The sequence below is a fragment of the Rhinolophus hipposideros genome, assembly GCF_964194185.1.
Source record: "Rhinolophus hipposideros genome assembly, chromosome: 18".
Classification (NCBI taxonomy): domain Eukaryota; kingdom Metazoa; phylum Chordata; class Mammalia; order Chiroptera; family Rhinolophidae; genus Rhinolophus; species Rhinolophus hipposideros.
In genome coordinates, this window is record NC_138064.1 from 33,936,129 (window position 1) to 33,957,599 (window position 21,471).

General features: G+C 33.1%; 1 protein-coding gene across 7 annotated transcripts in view; it reads right to left on the reverse strand.

Moving 5' to 3' along the window:
* AKAP9 (A-kinase anchoring protein 9) overlaps nt 1–21,471 on the reverse strand; it is a 145,558-nt gene that overhangs the window by 18,201 nt on the left and 105,886 nt on the right. For all 7 annotated transcript variants that reach the window (XM_081080220.1, XM_081080219.1, XM_081080217.1 and 4 more), the window contains 13 exons: nt 20,883–21,002; nt 17,575–17,751; nt 16,807–16,911; nt 12,291–12,443; nt 11,747–11,926; nt 10,056–11,132; nt 8,789–8,929; nt 7,792–8,280; nt 7,375–7,438; nt 7,165–7,286; nt 6,406–6,594; nt 5,948–6,136; nt 901–1,045 (listed from right to left, as the gene is read on the reverse strand). In XM_081080220.1, coding sequence (XP_080936346.1) covers nt 901–1,045; nt 5,948–6,136; nt 6,406–6,594; nt 7,165–7,286; nt 7,375–7,438; nt 7,792–8,280; nt 8,789–8,929; nt 10,056–11,132; nt 11,747–11,926; nt 12,291–12,443; nt 16,807–16,911; nt 17,575–17,751; nt 20,883–21,002 — 3,151 coding nt within the window. The remainder of the gene's footprint in view (nt 1–900; nt 1,046–5,947; nt 6,137–6,405; nt 6,595–7,164; nt 7,287–7,374; nt 7,439–7,791; nt 8,281–8,788; nt 8,930–10,055; nt 11,133–11,746; nt 11,927–12,290; nt 12,444–16,806; nt 16,912–17,574; nt 17,752–20,882; nt 21,003–21,471) is intronic.

The window sequence follows — 21,471 nt, forward strand, 5'->3', positions numbered from 1 at the left end:
CTCAGGTGGTCACTGCTCCTAGCTCCCATGTTGTTCAAGGGTCAACTGTGTGTATGTATTTAAATATAGACACAAAGCCTGACAATTAAGTTTGCGAACTTGTTGCAATGATGTTGCTAACCTTTTTTGAAATCAGAAGGATTATTCATTATGAATTTGTATCACCTGGACAAACAGTTAACCAAGTTTACTGTTTTTGGAAGTGTGAAACAGCTGCATGAAAAAGACGATCTGAACTTTTCGCCAACAGTTCATGGCTCTTGCATCACAACGCACCAGCTCACATGACATTGTCTGTGAGGGAGTTTTTAGCCAGAAATAACTTACGGTATTGGAACATTCTCCCTACTACTTGATCTGGCCCCCAATGACTTCTTTCTTTACCGGAAGATAAAGGAAATATTGAAAGGAAGGCATTTTGATGACATTCAGGACATCAATGGTAATACAACGACAGGTCTGACTGCCATTCCAGAAAAAGAGTTCCAGAATTGCTTTCAAGGGTGGACGAGGCGCTGGCACTGGTGCATAGCTTCCCAAGGGGAGGAGTTCTAAGGTGACTGTAGTAATATTCAGCAGTGAGGTATGTAGTACTTTTTCTAAGATTAGTTCGGGAACTTACTTGTCTGACCTCATACATATATATGTATAATGTATTTAAATACACACACATATACAATATATAAAAACATTATATATACATATATACACATATATATGTTTAAAACCAATTGGACAACCCTTTAATCCCTAGAATTAATGTAAATTACCTCTCCGATAGGAGAATGAGAACAAAATGTGACTAAGAAGAAACGTGTTTTAATTGAACAATAAAAAGGGAGATGAAGTGAAATACTGTCACCTATTTGTGCCACCATATGACCCTCTTATACAGCCTACCTTGGCTTGGCTGATCATTCTCTTGTTCTCTTTTCAGTGTCATTTTTCTACCATTCATTTGAGCACGCAGTGCTTGAATTTCAGATAACAAACTCCTTCTATCTGCTTTCTGGAGGCATTCCATAGCTGCCTGATATTCAATACCCTGTAACAATGCAAAGTAAAAAAAATCAAGTGAAGAAGTTATAAAGACAAGAAAATGAATAACTACAAAGTCTAAGGAAGAATGAATGGAACACACATGCTAAAATTATGTAAAGAAATTACTCATTTTATCTTCCTGCTCATTAGGATTTACTTTCTTGGTATTAATCTTTACATTTATTTTGAAATTCTTCAAATACACAAGAAAATATGATGTATAGTAAACAGCCATGTACTTAGCCTAGGAAAAAGCACCTATACAACTAAAGCCCCCTGTGTACAACTCCCTGAACACATCCTCCTCTGCACCACCTGCTCAAGAAATAACCAAATTCTAAGTCTGGCATTATTTTCATACTCTCTGTATACTATTACATACAACGCATATCCTAAACAACGTACAATACCGTTTTGCGTGTTTTAAAACTTTATATAAATTGCATCATATTGTGTTCATCTTAGTGTAATTTGCCTTTTTTACTTAAAGTGTTAGTGAACCATCTAGGCTGACACATGTAGACTTACTTTACACTAATTTTCATTACTATATAGTATTCCACACTACAAATAATATAGGACATTTTGAGAATCTTTTCATATAATGATTAGATATCTTTATTGTCTTCCATGTGAGCACATATTTGTATTATTTGTTCGTTTTTCCATTGGTTGTATTAATCTCTTTGGATACTTGGTCAGTAGTTTTCTTGTGATGTCTTTGGTTTTGAAACTCACAGAATGGGTTCGGAAGTGTTCCCTTCTCTTCTTTCTTTGGATGAAGTTGTGAAGGACTGGTATTAATTCTTTTTTAAACATGACAGAATTCACCAGTGAAGCCATCTGATCCTGGGCTTTTCTTTGTGGGAAGTTTTAGAATTACTAATTTAACTATTACAGGTCTATTCATGTTTTCTATTTTTTTCATGAGTTAGTTTTGGTTTGTATACTTTCAGGAGTCTGTCCATTTAATGCTACTGTGAATAATTATTTTTAAAATTATATTTTGTTTCCTGTTGAGAAATCAGATTTTTATAACTTGATCGTTTATCCAGCAACGTTATCCAACTTTCTTATCAATTATAAAAATCTGCGTGTATAAATTCTCTTTCGTTTTCTATGTAAGTAAATAAGGGGTCTTCCACAACCCCAACCCTATTTATTTTTCTTGCTTTGCTAGCTAGACATTTAGGTCAAAGTTGAACTACTGGACCCTTTGTTAAGAAATATTTTTAATATTTAGCTATCAGATATGATGGTTGTTGTAGGTTTTCGCTAGACATACTTTATTTAGTTCTGGAAAGCTGTTTTTTAGTTTATTTGCTTTAAGGTATTTTAAAGTATGAAATTCTTCATTTTAATTAATTAGCTTTATCTCTTGAGATGACCACTTTCTTTCCCTTTGTTTAAAGTAATGAGTTACATTAGTTGTTTTTAATAGTATGCACCCTGCATCGCTGGATAAGTGTAAGGTGATTGTGTCTTTAAAATATATAAATTGGTGGATTTGGTAAATTAATGTTTTGTTTAGGATTTGTGCATCTATGTTCAGGAATAAAAGAGGTCCATATGTTTTCTTTCTTTTGTTATCTTTGTCTGATTTTAGGAACCAGGATTATACTAGCTTCCTCACACAAAGATAGGGCAAGGGCATTCCCACAATCATCCAACAATGAGGAGCTTATCTGTAAGACTGAATTTAGTCCACGAATGTTTGGTAGACTTCACCTATAAAACCATTTGGGCTTGGTGTAATTTTTGTGGGCGGATTTTAAAAAAATTGTTGTTAATTTTGTATTTTAATTTCAGACTCACAGAAAAGCGCCAAAAATTGTGCAAGGAATACCATATATCCTTCATCCAAATTCCCCAAATGTTAACCACACTTGCTTTACCCTTCTATCTATGTATCTGTGTGTATATTTACACACATATACGCACGTATCATTTTTGTTTTCCAAAATGTGTGAGTATACGTTGCAGTATATGTTGTAGTCAGATGCTCCTTTACCCGTAAAAACTGCAATGTATATTTTCTAAAAATATTCTTTTACGAACCACAGTACACTTACTGAAGTGGAAATTAACTTACTATAACCTACTATAATGTACAGAGCTTATTTAAATTTTGCTAAATGTCTTTAATAGCAAAAGGGCATAAAATGATGTATTAGTCTTCTTTTGTGGCCTTGAACTTTTGAGGAGTACAGGTTATTTTGTATGTCCCCTCAATTTTTAAAAACTTCTATTTTGAAATAATTTAAGACAAAGTTTCCACGTACCATTCAGCCAGCTTCCCCTGATAACATCTGACATAACTATAGTACATTATCAAAACCAGAAAACGGACACTGGTACAATACTATTTAAACTACAGCGCTTATACATATATCATTAGTTTCTACATATGCTCATTCATTTTCTTGGTGTATAGTACTATGAAACTTTAGCACATGTGTAGGTTCATGTAACCACCACCAGTCAGGATACAGAACTGTTTCATCACCACAAAGAAATTCTTTCGTAGGCATCCTCTCCCCAGTCCTAACCCGACTACCACTGACCTGTTCTCTATCACTGTAATTTTGTCATTTCAAGAGTGTTATATAACTCAAGAGGTTCAGAGTATCAATAGTTTGTTCCTTTTTAATTGCTGAGTAGCATTCCACTGTATGGATCTACTATAATTTGTTCACCCATTCACCAGTCAAAGGACATTTGGGTTGTTTCCAGTTTGAGGCTATTACAAATAAAACTGCTATCAATATTCATGCATAGGTTCTTATGGAGAGATAAGTTTTCACTTCTGTCAGATTAAATACTGTGTGACTTGTAGGTTGTATGGTAAGTGTACATTTAATTTTATGAGAAACTGCCAGATTGTTTTCCAGAGTGATGCTCCCATTTTATATTCCTAAGAGCAACGTACGACAGTTACAATTTCTCTGTCAGCACTTGGTGTTGTTACTAATTTTTATTTTGGCTATTCTGATAGATGTGTAGAAGCCTCAATTTATTTTGATCTAATGTGTTCCTATGAGCACATTTTGGTTATGCACAAAAGTGACGTTGTGTGCTTCATGTAAGGAAGTACATGATGTCTGCTGGTTCCATTACTGGGGATATTAACTCTGATCACTTGGTTAAGGTGGTATAGGCAAGGTTTCTCTACTACAAACTCTGCTTTTCCTTTCATAACTAAAAAGTATTTTCTCTTTGAGACTGTAAGTATACTTCCCTGATCACATTCAGTTGACTATTACTATAGTGTTTAATAAAGGGTGATTTATTAATTCCACCATTTCTTCTACATGCTAGTCAACATTCTATTGTAAGAATTTTTATTCATTTATTAGTATGAACTCATGAATTCTTATTTTACTCTTTGGTTTATAATTTGTCACTCTGGTTATTTAGTTCGATGTTGAAATTGTCCCAAATTTAGCCAGTGTGAAATGAATGCCTTCAAGCTGGCTTCTGTGATCCTTTGACATATTGCCTTTATTCTTTTAGCAATTCCTTGTTAGCAAAATGAGATATTCCAGATTCATCCTGTATTTGCCCAGCCCTGGAATCAGCCATTACTACAAGAAGTCCTAATTCCTTTAATGGACAATGTACTTAAAAATCAAGATCTGGAAGTTAAGTGTTGTGAGTAGATTTTTAACTACTGATTTGATTGTTTTACCACTTACAGGTCTTTTCAGATTTTCTATTTCTTCTTGATAGGAATATTTTTCTAGAAAAATTGTCCATTTCACCCAAGTTTTGAATTGACATAAAATTATTCACAATGTTGTATTATTTTAATATCTCACCTATATCTTTGGTTTTGATCCTCTTTTTATTCCTAACTTTTAAAAGTAAACAGTATGCTTTACCTTTTCCTTAACCAATTCTCCAGAAAAGTTTCTATTACATTAGCCTTTAAAAGAACCAATTTTTACTGTTTCATCCTCTCTATTGTACTAGTGTATGTATTTCACTAACTTTTTTCTTTATTATAGTTGAGCCTCATTATTTGTTGATTATGTATTGACAAATTTGCCAATTCACAAAAATGTATTTGTGACCCCCAAATAAATAATTGCATTGTTTTTAGTCATTTGCAAACATAGACTCAGTGGCAAACATTTAAACTGCCAGATGGACATGTTCCTAGCAAGTCAAACAAGGTGAATGTGCCTTCTTCTTTCATACCTTATACTATAAACACGTGTCCTTTTTGCCATCCACTTAGTGATGTGTTCTTTGCACTTTTGTGCTTTTTTAAATTGGTGATTATGATGTTTAAAATGGTCTCCGAGCATAGTGATGAAGTATTATACTATCTACTGTTCCTAAGCAGAAGAAAGCTATATTTTATGAAGAAAACGTGTGTTAGATAAGCTTAATTTAGGCATAGGTTATAGTGTTGTTGGCCATGAGTTGAATGTTAATGAATCAATAATATATAGTAAATAAGGTATCTTTAAACAGAAACACACATAAAACAAGGTTATGTAGTGACTGGCAGACAAAATGTCATCAGCTGGGGCTCACAGGAACCTATGCCTGTATTTCCCCTAGTGGCCATGGCTCAACATTCAAGGCAACTTTACCGAATCCACTGCAAGTAATGAGCTTGACTGAATCATATCCCTCCTAATTTCTTTGGGCTTATTCTGTTGCTCTTTTTCTAACTGCCTCAGTTGGATGATTAGCTCGTTAATTTTCAGTCTTGGTTACTTCCTAACATAAGATAAAAACACTTAAGGTAATAATTTTTCTTCTAAATATTCTTAGTGGCTCCTGTTAGAATTTTAACCTTCAGACTTACTCTAAAACTAATCAATAACTCACTTTCTTATTACTGTTAAAAAGCATTCTCTCTTTTAAAGCTTTATTTAAAGTTTCATTTTGATACCTGCTCTTGTATTCTCTGTTCCAAACAGTTTAACAATCCAACTGCATCTCTAGTACCTAGAGCTGTCAGCTCGGTCTGAAATGCAGCTAGTAAAACACTGCGCTCCTTTAAGAAAACTTGCTGAAGGGCAAGCAGAAGTTCACCTCGCCAGTCTGAGAAGCTCTCAGAAGATTGAGAAGTATCATAAACCTAACAGAGTATAAAAAAACAAAAGTTAGTTTTCAAATAAACATGTTTGAAAAATGTTCTAAAAATTATGTTTAGCTACTAACCAAAATAAGTATTAGAAGCCTAGGAGCATGTAAATTATTTTCAAGAACACGACTTGGGTCATTTAAATAATATATACTAATTCATGTGAAAATACATCATAAGAGATAACACACTAATTTGCAAGGTACCTTACTACTGATAAAAATCATATAAAACTATTTAGACGCATAATATTCTTTGAGTACCTCGGCTTGTCTTTGCACTTGCATTTTGGTAATTAAATCCTTAAGAGATGAAATTGTACTGAAGTAAGCTCTTCTCTCTTCTAGCCAAGATTCTGAAACTTGAACAGAATGGTCCTCTCCATCACTATAGGGAGACTCGGTTAGAGAGAGAACCTGCATGCCTTCATTATGGACAGCTCTCAGTAATCCCTACAAACCAAAAGCCAGAATTATGACTTCTTCAAAGACTACAAAGTCAGACATACAAAGAGAAATACATTTTAAGGAATACACTTTAATCAAAATAACTTGATCTAGTTAGGTTGATTTGGAAAAGCCACTGCAGGCAGAAAACACCAGCCTACCATTACTGAATGGCTTCTTCCTATTAGGGGGTTAGCCAATCCCAGAAGGAACGGCCTATGACTTTGTTCCTTCAATTTAGCTAACGTACTCTTCTTGGATTTTACGATTAGTCACTAATTTGACCAAAAGAAATACGTAGGAGATAAATTCCAGTCCTTGATAACAGTTTAAGAATATTGACAAAAATATAATAAAATTAAAAAAATATTTATACAAATAATTATTAAATATATTGTACTTTAATATCTGCAAAATATGGAAATAAGACTAAACAGATGCCAAGGTTTCTTCTAGCTCTGCGATTCTCTCTTCAGAGGGGATCTTACTGCATAAATTTCTAATTAAACTACTATGTTCAATATAGAAACCACACTGACTAAATTTTACTAAAATAAACTATCTGTCCTTTAGTACCTTTATTTTCTTTGGAAATGAATCTGTTGAATTTTCACCTTCTTCTCCTCGGCCTTCTGATGCTGACTCAAATCCCTGAGTTTGTGTAAGATAAATTCCCCGACTCCAGTCTGATCCAGAATCTAAAATAAAGAAAACCATTGACTATTAAAAAGAAACAAACACTTTTAAATAAGTACTATAAAAATTCCAGAAATTTATATAACTTACCACTGGAACATACTTCTCTAGTTTGGTAAGCATCAGAATGCGTTAATACAGGAATTGAGGATCCCTAATTAGAGAAAACAAACAAACAAAACATAACTATTTTTGCTTAATAAAAACAGGGTGCAATGAAGTCTTATTCTTTGTAATGCTGTTTTAAAAAAAACACAATTAAATCTGTCACACATTTCACAATAAAAAAAACTATCCATGGCTTACATCATGTCTTTAGTTTTTTTCATGGATATTACCATAAGAAATTATAATAACTTCCCACAAAGTTCCTGTGCACAATGGAAAGGTTTAAAATTGTAATTTTATCATAAGGAAGCAACTGACCCAAATTTCTTTTTCTCAACATAGAATTAAAAAAAAAAAATCACAGAGTGATGAGAAACATCTATTAGGAAAACCAACTACCTCTTTAGATCTCAGACACTGTATCGCTGCGTTCAAGGCACTGCATTCCTCTGTCAGTAACTGAACAGCAACGCAGTGCTCTCTCTTTAAGGTTTCCGTTTCTGAAATATGTCTGGATTCCATATCCAAAATTTCAGCAGCATGCAGCTCTTGCATCTGCTCAATTTTATCAGTAAACTGATTGATTATTTCAGTGACTTCTTCTGATGAACATTCCTTCTGTAAATCAATCTGTATTCCTGCATTTCTAACACGAATCTGTGGAGTCTGATTGCTGCTATTGACTTTGAGAGTCCCGTCTGTCTGGGACGTGGAGCTTTTACCCACTTTAACAGGAAGTGGCTCAAATAGGCAGACCTTTCTGTTTTCTTGCACCTCAGTCTTAGCTTCTTTTTCTAAGAAGCAGGATAATTTCTCTTCTGCCTCTGTGAGCTGATCCTTAACTTTGCATAAATCTTTCTGAAGAAATGCCATATCCGTTTCTTTTACCTAAAAAATAATGGAAAAAAACAGTAGAACATTTAGTTAAAAATACTGAATGTAGAATTTAGGGTAAAGAAAAGAATATAATTCTTGCTAACATTTTCATTTTCCTCAGAACAGGAAAACATTTCAGAAACATTCACAGTTTCCATATACATTTGTATATAAGTATGGTCACAGATGCCCACAAAAGTGAAATTATTTTATCAGCCTCTACTTTGGTGTCTCTATGGGATATACAGTTCTCTTTAACATCTATCATTCTCCTCCTTCATTAATAGGCTAGAGATTAAAAAACCATCTCCCTAAACAAAGATTCCAAGGAAAACCAAGCAAGAAGATACTAGTAAAGAAATTTATAATAACTTTTCATCAAATTTACAAAAGCTTTTGTGTTTTTTTTTTAAGTTTTAAGTCATAGATCTGGGTTTGTTTCTATAGAAGAGAATATACTTTGAAATAAAATTAAGATAGGTAGAAGTAATTGAATTAGAAGCTATGTTACTTATTTTACCAAAAGCTCTTCTTGAAGTTTTTCTGCCTTTTCTTTATAACTGGCAAGTTCTTCTTTGGTAGTTGCTAATTCAGCTCTAAGAACCGCAAGTTGATCAAAAAATCCACTTTCTTCATTGGTATGAATCAGCTCAATATTTGTCTGAATGGCAGTGAAAAAACATAAACATATCATTTTCAAAACATATAGCCACGTTCAAAACACATATACATTCTAAGGAAGTTTTTTCAGAAATGACTGCCTATAAGATAAAAAGGGTTAAAATAATCCATGGTCTTTGAAAAAATAGGGAAACTTTTTCAGAACCATGATTTTACAGTCTTGAGACAGAATGATTTTCTCAGAATGAAAGGTAAATCATGACACTAGCATATAGCCTAAAAAATTTATAAATTATTAATGAAAATATTGTTACCATTCAAAAACTAATATATCATTTTCTTCCAAAGATATCAGGTATCACTAAGATATTTCTTAGACATTTTTATACACAAGAAGTTGCATTACTATTTTACTATTACTTATAGTCATTTATAGTTTCAGTGAGCTAGTAGGAAAAAGCCTAGCAAATGGAAAAAATTATTATCCTTTGCAAAATAAATTATATATTCATAGAATCCTGCTATATAAATTAATCTCCTGGTGTTCAGATAAGACTGTACATCAACTATTCAAAATCATAAACTATAAAGTGAGGATTTGAAAATTAAAGTCCCTTCATATCAGTCCTATTTTAAGAAATAACTATGATTTCAGATCTCTACATAAGTAGACCGGGGTGAAATTCAAAATTTTCCTAGGAAAGTATGAAGTTTATTATCAGGTATAAAATCTGCAAAAGCCAATGACTTATCACTCACATGTTAATTCAGTAGGACACTAATACATTTGATACTTTCCATTACCTAAAAGGGATGATCACATAACATGCATGTTATAGGGAAAAGGAAAAAGAACCCATACAAGTTCTAGAGGATATTTGCTCAACTTAACACTTCGAAGTCTCTTCCAACTGCTCTATTTAATGACTATGCCTGTGAAATAGATATTGTGATTTGAAGACCACAAAGTACAGCTCGTATCCATTATTCTAGAGATAATATGACTGTACACAATAGAAATATTTTTATAAAACCCTTTACATATGAATTGCTAGATGTATAAGAACACCATCTTTAATTTAGTAAATTAGCAATCAGCCTAAGGAACATAGAAGAGTTTCTTAGGGGTATATTTTAAGTGAAAAAAAAATCAAATACAAACTAACCTTGAGAACTTCAAAATCTCCTTGAGGGCTTCTTTTCCTTTCTTTGCCTCCCTGTTGATTCTCACTGTCCTCCAATAGCTTCTGTAGTTCTCGTAGCTTCTTTTCTTTTTCCACAGCATTTTTCTCTGCAACTTCTACTTGTTCTTTTTCCAAAGTCAAACTAGTCTGCATTTCAACCACCTGGCTTTCTAATTCTGATATTCTCAAGGTTAGAGCTGATACATTTGACTCCATCTCATTTTCTGTTAGTGGATTTAAATTCTGTATATTTGTTCTTTCAGGCTCTGATGAACTTGCTTGTTTTCCTTGACTGAGTTTTGCATATTCCTTAACTGCTTCAAGTTGGACCTGACTCACAAGAGCAGCAGCAACTTTTTCCTCAAGTATATTCTGTAGGTTAACAATCTTCTTTTTAAGCATTGCTGTTTCAGCCTGGCCTTGCTCTTGAATGTCCTTTATTTGTTTATAACACTGGGTAAGTTCTAAGTTCTTTGCACTCACAGTGCTCTCGAGATGTAGCACCTTTGTCTCCAAACTGTTGATGGAAACTTTGCTGTTTTCTTCAAAAGACTGGAAGTAAGTTTGTTTTTCTAGGGGTTTAAGAGCATCCTCAGCACTGACAACTTCTAGTTCAGGTTTCTTTTTGCTTAGATCATCTATAGCCATGTTAACACTTTTCTCTGATACACTTTGGATTTTTCCCCAATTTTCCTGTTCTCTCTTTAAGCTGCATAATTCTTCTGTTAGCTGGTTCATTTTAAAATTGGTTTCTTTAAGCACATTTTTCGTAAAGGCCATTTCTTCATTAGTGGTTTCTACTTGCTGTTCCAAAGCCAGGTTTTCAGCTATTACCATATCCAACTGATGTTTTAAACTATCTGCTTCTTCTGGGAGAGAATTAGCATCCACTGATGTCTTCTGTTCAATATTTGCCAATTCCTGTTGAAGTTTTTCAATCACTTCATTGAGCTGCTCAATTTCTTCTTCCCGATTTTTCTTCACACGTTCTTGATCACTCATCATACATTCTATTTGCATTTCAAGAACCCTTATCAGTTCATTTTTTTCTTCAATAACCTACCAGTTAATGAAAAAGAGCAATATACATAAAAATATGTATTTATATTTTGGGAATTTTATCTTATTTTGGACAGGATCTTCAAGTGTTCATCACACAAAATAATATACCTCTCAGACACACTACATTAATTTTAATATAAGCCAACAGTCCCTCCATCATATCAAAGATTTTATTTATAACTTCATTCAAAAGTTCTGTTAAATATAAAGTGATTTGCACTTTTAGTAGCTGATTGTCTATAAGTAAAATAGTATCAATACATTCTAATCGAAAAGGATGAAGTACTGAAATAAAAACAGTCTATAGCAGATGGCATCCAAATGTCATTATCTTATTTAACTCACAACAGAAGAATTTTTAACAGGTTTGGTTAGAATAATGTGATGAAATCTAAGTCACCAAAGACTCCCTGTAAACCATTAAAAATCTTTGACAATATTAGGAGGAGATAAAAATATACATAGTTTGTTAAATTAAAATTAATGGGTATAAGAGAATTAAGGTTTATTTGCATTTTACATTCAAAGAGAAACTGAAAAATCACCATTTTGCCCTTTAAAATTCTAGTTTAAATTAATTTCATGTAATAACAGATTTTAAATTAGTGTACCTTATTATCTGTTGTAATATTAAGTTGATGCTGAAGTTTTGTAATTTGCTCATTCAACCGATCAATTTCTACTTCTTTTTCCTGCATCATTTGGGCAAATTTCCCGAATAGTACATGCTGGTCCTGAGTAGAGGTAGCATCAGGTTCCTTTACAGCAAATCCCAACTTCTCCATTTCATCCTAGGGTCAAAAATAACCATCCCAGATAGACAGTTCATTACATGTGATTTTTAAACTTCTTTCAAGTAACTCTTACAAAAGATATAGTGCCCAAAATACACAAATGACAAAAATCAGAGATATTATACAGTTATTGTAAATCAATAATTCTTAAAGTATTTTGATAAAAGATCTCAACATTTTTTCATTTATGATAAATTCAAATGTTTATGTTGATTTCAGAATAAGTTCCATGCATATCAATCTGCATCCCACGTTCCTCTGTTAAGCACTAGTTAGCAGCTGGGTTTAGCAAATGCTTAATACTCAGGCTTGCACAAGACAAAACGGTAAGTTATTTACAAAGTTTTGCTTAACTAATCACCTTAAATAATTTGTTTTCTTGTTCAAGTTCTTGTAAGCGGGTAGTAGATTCCTTTTTCTGTATTTCTAATTGCATATGTAGCTGCTGAACTTCTTCATTCTTATTTTCCAATTCTTCTCTGAATTGCTCTAACTGTTCTTCTAAGTTCGTGATCTTCAATATCAAAATTATCAAAAGGAAAGGAAAAACAACGTTTATACAAATGTTTATTTGTCAAGAGAGAATGAAGAGTGCTATATTAGTTCTATAAAGCGTATGCTTAAAATATGTGAACCGCAACAATAAAAGAAAGGGGTTTCTCAAAGACATGTGTCGTCTCCAGACCTTGTCAAACTGAACACCCTTAAACCGTCCTGCCACAAGCAAAGAGGAGGCCTTCGGAGGAAGGATACAGGAGCTAACTCCTACCTACAATATCCTCTGGTACAGCAGAGGAGTCATGGAAGGAAAGAAAAAAGTCTACATTTAAAATTTTTTATTTTCATATTTGATTTTAGTTTCTATCAAAAGGCTCAAGAAAGCTGTAGAATTAAATCAGTTACTTTTCCCACTAATAAGACTAGCTCAATTTAGTCCGTACTAATACCCAACAAAAGATTTGGCTGCCATGTGCCTTGTTTAAGCAGAAGAAAGAAGAGTTGGAGGTCTGAAACACAGAAACTTATTAATACCATCTTAGGAGATTAAAGAGCTCCCATATATAGGACAATAGAAATTTAGCTCATTTCTGAGGATTACCACAAATGATGATTGACCTTTGATGGTTACATAGACGAAAACTAATGATGAATATTAAAAGCTAGTTATTGTTATGTTTTAAAAATTGGGTTTGATTGAGGACAGGAACAGTCATTTAACTCATTGCTTTGTAGCTACTTACAAATATTTAATTAATGGATTTGCAAATGTGTATTTATCTGACGATCAAATTGCTGCATTAAAAACAACCTAAGATTCGGGAGCAGCATTTAGTGGCAGCTAGCTCAGAGAGCAGTCTAGAAAATATGTATTGCCTTAGAACTTGAAAGGGGGTATCACACACAGGCACGTAATCATAATCAAATCTTGGCACCGATAAGGCTAAGACCTTCAAAATTATTTAGCCTAATATTTCCTTAACAGAAATAGTACTGATACTATAGTAATAATCATCAGTCATAGATAGTTTATTATTAAGTGCTTTATATGTAACAAACCCTATAACAAACTTATGAGATCTTTACTAGGGTTATTCTCATTTCAGAGGTGAGGAAGAGAGTCGCTGCGAGAGCAGTCCTGGGGTCAGAAGATGAGCATGAGGAAGCCAGCTTTTGAACCTGGGGAGTTTACCTCTGGAGCCTGATATTCTTAACTATCATTTATTCTGCTTCTAATAACTAATGTCTAAGACTTATATGTAAATTATTTTCTGTAACACTGATATTAAATTCAGTAAACACATCTTAAACATACTTAGTTGTGCATATATGATTATCAGGTTAGTCTGCTGAAAATCGTGATGATTATATCTTCTTCAAAGTTATTGTATATAATTGTCTTTATATCTATCCCTATCTTCTACAACTACTTTTGATGACAAGGTACTATTTCAACATATACAGAGATATGGTAAGTTCAAAATTGCTGCCTTACCTCACATGGTATTTATTTTCTTTATGATATAATAGTTTAAAGTCAAATACTTAGCTCTGTGATCTAAAACCTTGCTGTTTAGTATGCTCCCTGGGGCAGAATTGGCATCACCTGGTGTTAGATGCACAGATTCTGAAGCCCCACGTCAGGTCTGCTGAGTCAGAATCTTCATTTTAACAAGATCCTGAGGGGATTCACATGCACATTAAAGTTAGAGAAGCACTGGTTTAAAGTACTAACATTCTTGTTATAAATAGCTGAACTTGAGGCATCACAGCAAGCCTTCAATTCCCCAAAATGACAATGTAGGGCATTCTTTCCTTTTATTCAGTCAGACTCCAGTTTTAGTCCCAGGCTGTCTTATTACTAAGTCTATAACAACCCCAAAACCAGAAGAATATTAAGGTTTAAAAATAGAATGGTAGCTATTTGTTTTAGTCTTGTTTAATTTAGTTACCAAATGATATCCAGACTGTTTGGATTACATTAATCTGCACCTATTTGTGTTTTCTTCTTAAGTGTTTTTATCTCTTTCGAATGTTTATATGTCTCCTCAGTTAGATTCCTTGAAGTTCGACCGGTGCTGGATGGACAGTGATGGTCTACATGCGGTAAGAGCTCAATAAATGTTGAATGACAGTTTTTAATACTTCTACCAGCAAGGCAAAACATGCCCGCAGGCTTTGGAAGTACAGTAGCACAGAGCTCCAGAATCAGTGAAATAAATTGGAGGAATTCTTGGTAAATCACTTACTGTGTGACCATGAGCAAGTTACTTTAATCTCCTTTAAGACTCGGTTTAGTCCTATCTGTAAAATGAAGATGACAATAGAGCCTAACTCTCAGGGATAGCGTAAAGATTAATAACATAAGGCATTTAAAATACTTAATGTTTTCCAGCACAGATCTAAATAAAGTTAACTACTATTATTACGTCACTAAGCTAGATCTCATTAGCTCTATAGAGAAAAACCTATTGAAGACATCGCTTTCTTAAAGAAATTCTTCCTTGTATTTCTATTATATTCCTTCTCTTATCATCTTGAAACTCCTCAAAGTTTTCTTCTCTTTCTACTCATTCTCCATTTCTAAACATTATCATAAACTTAAAAAAAGCTTTACACAAATTTAGGCTACGAGAGTAGTGGAAGGCATCTCAAATGTAATGACATATAGACGTCCTATATTTATACTCCATCAGATACCTGAAAACATTTGCCTAGTGCAGGAGAGAATGCTTAAGTAATTTTCATTAAAAGAAATGTGTTTTAATTCTATGTTCCCGTCTTTCAGTCTGCACTTATAAGTGAGTGGGTTCTGACGCAGTACTTGTCACTGTTATTAAAAAACAGTAGACCAGGGCCAACTGTCAGTTTAACCCTTTACTCATTCAACATTTCTGGCTCTGTCTCATCTGGCTCTTTAAGATCTCTTGCAGTTCTAAACAATTATATTCTAAACAATTATGTTACTGAGTAAAAGGTAGATAGTAATTGGGTACTTACTTCAAGAAATTAAGGTGTTACTAATGTTATAAAGTTCAAAGGATAATAAAAATAAAAAACTTCAGTAAACTTTATTAACTATCTATAATGAATTATCATTGCTTTGGATCCAGTTTTGAAAATCCATCTTTTTAGGGAGCAGGAAATTACTCTATGTAGTGTAAGGTACATCTTTAAATGTTAATTCTTTTAAAAACATACTTGTATAGTGGTTACATATAAACAAGAGTGTTCACTGCCTCTCCTGGAAAAACCAAAAAACGAAATGAACAGCAATATTTTAGCTAAACATTAGCAGAATTATGTATCAGTGAGAAAATAATCCTTTTCATGGAAAGAATCATTTCTATTAGTCATTTTTATAGTTTTTTTCTCCTCTAAACTACAAGTTCTCTAAGTGGTAGTTTTAGCTGATGTCTCAATCATTCTTGTATTTTTCAAAGCATTTATTAACATTTATATACTGTTTAAGTTCAATGAATATTTGTTAAAATATATTAAATGTCCTGAAAAAACTATATGGATACAGATAAAAATGAAATTAAGAAATTTTTAAACATTTTAAATGATATGATATAGCTAAACAATAGAGAACAGAATGTTTTAGAAAAACCACTAGTAGACAAAGATTTAAATAAATTATAATTTCATTAGAAATTGAAAAGTGAAAAAAAAAAAAAGAAATTGGAAAGTATTACTGTTTTATTTTTTTACTTTTTTAAGGAGGGCACAGCTCAGTGACCAGTGCAGGAATCGAACTGACAACCTTGGTGTTAGCACCACGCTCTAACTGAGCTAACTGGCCACCCCCAGTACTACTGTTTTAAAAGTGGAATTTTTTTTGGAAGGTGGAGGAGAAAACATAGGAGAACTTTATATAATTACTTTATTATTAATCTTTTATATTAAGAACACTGTATATTGTTCAGTATATTTTAAAACAGCACTATAATCTCCCAGGGCAATACAACTTAAAAAAAAAAAAAAAACCCACAGCAAAGTAGCAATAATTCAAAGCCCATGGAAAAGTCAGAAAAGAGAGACACCGCCTTTAGCCTTAACACTAGTGAATATCTCTCTCTCTCTATTCTCTTCTCTCACTTCATCTCTACCAAATTGGCCTCCTTTTTGCCGTCAAAACTTCTTGCTGTATCAAGGTTTTTACACTCATTGCCCCCTCTACCTGGAACACTCTTCCTCACATACCAGTTATCTGTTCAAATGTTTCCTGTCTTCAAGGTCAACTTAGGCAATGAGCTAAGAAACAGTCTAAACTTTGGTTTTAGGCCATAAACTCCACTCTGCTCAAATGATATTTTAAAGGTGACTTATTCATAATAATTCAAACCACATTTTATCATTAAAAATAAACTTCTTACCTCTTTTTCCTTTCTGTCTATAGCATCCCGCTCAGCCTGCAATTGTACTTCTAGGGATAATTCTGCTTTAGCTTCTGAAGCTCCAAACTGTTTTCGGTCCTCTACCTTTAAATATATAAAAATTTTCTCAAAATTTCAGACATTAAATCTTGATTATCCTTTTCAATTGGAGAAGTAGCAACTCTATTTCTCTAATTAGAAGTAGATAATCTACATTAGTGAATAATAAAAAAATTACAGATACTCAATCTTGAAGTGTATTTTATACAGCAATGTTTGACACTCTTAAAATTCATTCCCCGGAAATATGAAGGCTATCCCTTCCCCGGATAAATAAAGGCTATCCCCTCATCTGCCCCTCTCCCAAGCTTCCTAATCCTGCTCTTCTTTTATTCATTTCCCTTTTTGCAGTATATCGGGAACAGGTTTCATTCCTTAGTCTGGGGTAAAGCATCAGTCTCAACTGGTGCCCACAGCTTTTTCATTTGGCTATTATTTTAGAATCACAACCTTTGTTGATGGTTAAAAGGGTAATTAATTCTTCTGGTTTAACTAATCTGCCTTTTTCAGGACTAAGGTATGCAAGCAATATTTGGAGATAAGAATAAACAAAAATGGTTATGATGTCAATGAAGACATATACATTATATAATAACATCAACAAAAAGTCAATAGTTCAATTTTTTATTTAAAAGAACTGATGCTTGTTTAAGTAAGAGTAATCTACATTAAAACACTATAAAAATCAACCCAAAGAAAATGTCACACCTTTTGAAAAGTGTCTGTACTAATGAGTAAGGCTTGCTCCAGTTCCCTTACTCTGAACTCTAGTTTCTCAATTTCTTCATTCCGCTCTTGTATATCCCTCTGGAGCTGCTCTTTGGACAGTAAAAGCTCACTGCACTTGTCTGTTTTTTCTTTCAGATGATTTGTTAACTGTTCAACCTGGAAATATAATAAACAAAAACTGTAAATTAAAAAAAATTCAGGAAGCTAATAACACATCTATCGTCATTGCAAAAGTATTCTTAGATGCTATGCCAATTTTATTTTTCATAAGGATAGCAACTATTGTCTCCAACTACCGTGTTTGCCTGAAAATAAGACCTAGCAGGACAATCAGTTTTACCACATCTTTTGGAGCAAAAATTAATATAAGACGCTGTCTTATTTTACTATAAGGTCTTTAATATAATACAAATATAATAATATAATATAATATAATATAATATAATATAATATAATATAATATAATAATATAATAACACCAGGTCTTATATTAATTTTTGCTCCAAAAGATACATTAGAGGTAATTGTCTGGCTAGGTCTTATTTTCGGGGAAACGGTATGGTGACATTTTGTGAGTGGATAAAACTAAGCAGCACTAGAAAAGTAAGAAAAGAAAAATGATATTGCTTTCAGGAGCCCTTTAAAAAAGTTCTTTATTTGAAGACTAAGAGTTTCTCTAGCTGGGAGGAAAAAAAATAACTTTTAAATAATGTTGAATTACAACCTCTAATGGCATAACCACACTATAACGTAAAGACAACAAGTTTACATAGTACCAACTCATTCTCTTACCTGAGATAAGATTACCTTAAAAAAAAATCTTTCATGGATTCTGTTTTTCTTTCCACAAATGGTTACCATCAATACATAACACAATGGTTCTAAATACCGCAGGGAAGGTAGGGGTTGGGGGGGCTTTAATACAATCACTTGCAAAGCTTTTTCAGCCTACACATTCCACCAGCCCAGAATAGAGATGAGAATGTGGGGTGGTAAGAGTGATCTGTATACCTTGAAAGTGATTCTGATATGCAGGTCCATTCAAGTAAATGGCTCTGTGATGGAAGGATACAGGGAAATTGAATAAGACAGCTTATGAAATTAGTTCTGATAAAGTGGAGAAAGCTTATTAAATAAATGTGATAGGAAGGAAAAATAAAAAAGGAATTTTACCCTATTTCAGTGAGATATTTTGAGGAATTATCTAAAAATGATACTTATTCCTCAAAACACTAAAAAAAATGTAAGCTTATCTATAATTATCTATGTTCGAGGATGACAGTAATGAAGCTACTGAGGAGAAACTTTAACAACAATGGGTAGACTAAGATTTGGAGTCAGCTTAAAGGAAAAGACAACAAAACAGGCACAGCGAAGTGGCACAATATACTATTACAGTTAGGTTTTTTTCGTTGTTTTTTTTTTTTTGATCTTGAGAAAATCAGAAGCTGGGCACAAGATCTGACATGATAAGGAGAGAACAAATGGATCACAATGTCACTGGAGAGAATCAAATATACACATCCTTGTTTGTTTCTTGAAGTTTCATGAATGAAGTTGGTCACACTTTTCAAATGTAAGAAAGTAAATAATAGGAAATGGTGATAAGTTGTAGAACTTAAATATTCTTTTCAATTTCAACAAACACACGGCTATTTTTCAAAAGGTGAAAATATATTTGTTAGAAATAACGACCTAACTACAAACTCTGTGGGGATCGATAATTTTCTACCACTCTAGCAGATATGGCTGTTCTATATTGAATTACTTCTAGTCCATGGGAATGTAGATAACATTTTACTGTAGCAAGTTTATAGGCATTTTATACTTCTTTGGAATGATTTTAAGAGGAAAAAATCCAGTAAACTGCATCAAATTATACACAGTAAAATTTTTTAAAAATAAGAATTATTTTCATAAATAGCAATAGTTAAATTTAAATGTTCACCATGTACCAGGCCAGTGCTTCTAAGAGGTGGGTTCATTACAGTCTCCATTTTGGAAATGAGTAAACAAGTTTTAGAAAGTGACTTAGATTCTGTCACACACCAGTAAATGGCAAAGCCATGATTCAAAATGGGATGGTCTAACCCCAAGCAAAATCTCTTTATAACTATAACAAGCCATCTTTAGCAATTTGTACAATGAATCTTCCCTCATTCTTGTAGCATTGATTTGGTAAATATGGAGTTCTGGCTATGTTTCCATATACGGAGAAAACGGACAGTTGGGGTGAAAAAGTAGAAGCAAGGAGAGTGGTAAGGAGGCTATCAAAATCATCTAGGCAAAAAATGACAACAGCTAGGACTTGGGATGAGGGAAAGTGGAAAGAATAGGAAAATGTAGTGAAACCTGACTCACCAATAGGTTAGAAGTTGGGGCTGAAAAAGAGAGTAGGATCAAGGATGAAATCTAGGTCTTAGCAATGTGGAAGATGGCAATGGTGTAAAATCTACCGAAATAAAGAAGGAACATGTTTTCTTCTTGTCTTTCTTGGTGGGGCTAATAAGGAATCAAGAGCTCTCTTCTGAACATTTTAATTTTGAGACATTTATTAAGTAGACATAGAGTGAGCAGCTGAATATTCAAGTCTGGGGCTCAACCAGGATGTTAGGGCTGGAGATACAAATGTGGAGTCACTCCTATGTAACTGCCTGGGAAGACAATATAAATAGGGAAGAAAAGGGCACCCAAGACTAAGACAAGTGCACTCCAACATTTATTTTAGGTCAGAAAACAAAGACTAGAGAAAAACCAATGAAGTAGGTGTGACACAGAAGCCAAGAAAAGGAAGTGTTTCAGGAAGAAGGCTGTAATGAATGCCTCGGAATGGTCAAGTACAATAAAGACAGAGAGGTAATCACTGGACATATCCACGAGGGGAACCTTCACACAACAGTTTCAACAGAGCAGAGGATAAGAAAACTCCACTGAGACAGAGAGGCGAGAAATTTCACTGGAGTATATTGAGAAGAAAATAAGAGATGGGGAAGCAAAGACTGAATACAGAAAACTCTTGATCATTTTTATTGTGAATAGACAAATGAGTAGGAAAGCTTGTTTAACTGGACAATACTAGAGCATAAATGCAGGTGAGAATGATTCAAATTGTGATACAAACAATTTTTAGGTTAAAAACCTTCTCATGTTGAAACAATATTTAATTTTGATTCTGAAGATTTACATACAATAGAAAGAATTCTTCGTAAGTTTTTCATAATATGCATCTTATTTTGCAGACAATACACAAATTATTGTAAGGTAGACATTATTAGTAAAGTTCTTACCTCTCTAGTTTGATGTTCATTGATAGGCTGAAATCGAGGTATGACCTTAAGTTGCTGTTCTAGTTTCTGTATTTCCTGTTGGAATACATCTCTCTCGTGTTCTCTATCAATGGCTTGCTCCTGAAGTTTGATAATAATAATAGTAACTGAAGAAACAATATTTACTGAAGCTATTATTTCCCTTCATTTATAGTTATAGATAGTTTTGTTTAAGGACAAACAACTGATGACCACAAAATACCCCAAACCAAAAGGTTTAAAAAGATAACATTTCAAAAAATTTTTTTATATGGGACAGAGCCTACTTGGGCTCTTTCATAAAAATTTACACATTTAAATATTATTTGAAGCATATCATTTCTTTTTATTCCAGTAATATAAAATACAAAATAAAATAAAAATATTTCCCTTAAACTAAATTTACTTTTTTGAAACAATGGAGGAATTCCATTGTTAATTTAGTTATTAAACAAAATAAATAAAACAAATTGTTTAGTAAATAAATTTCTTTCATCCTAATCTAGGTTTTACATCTAAAATTATAAAATGTGAAAGAATCTGATCTCTGATCTGTGAAGAGAACATCAGG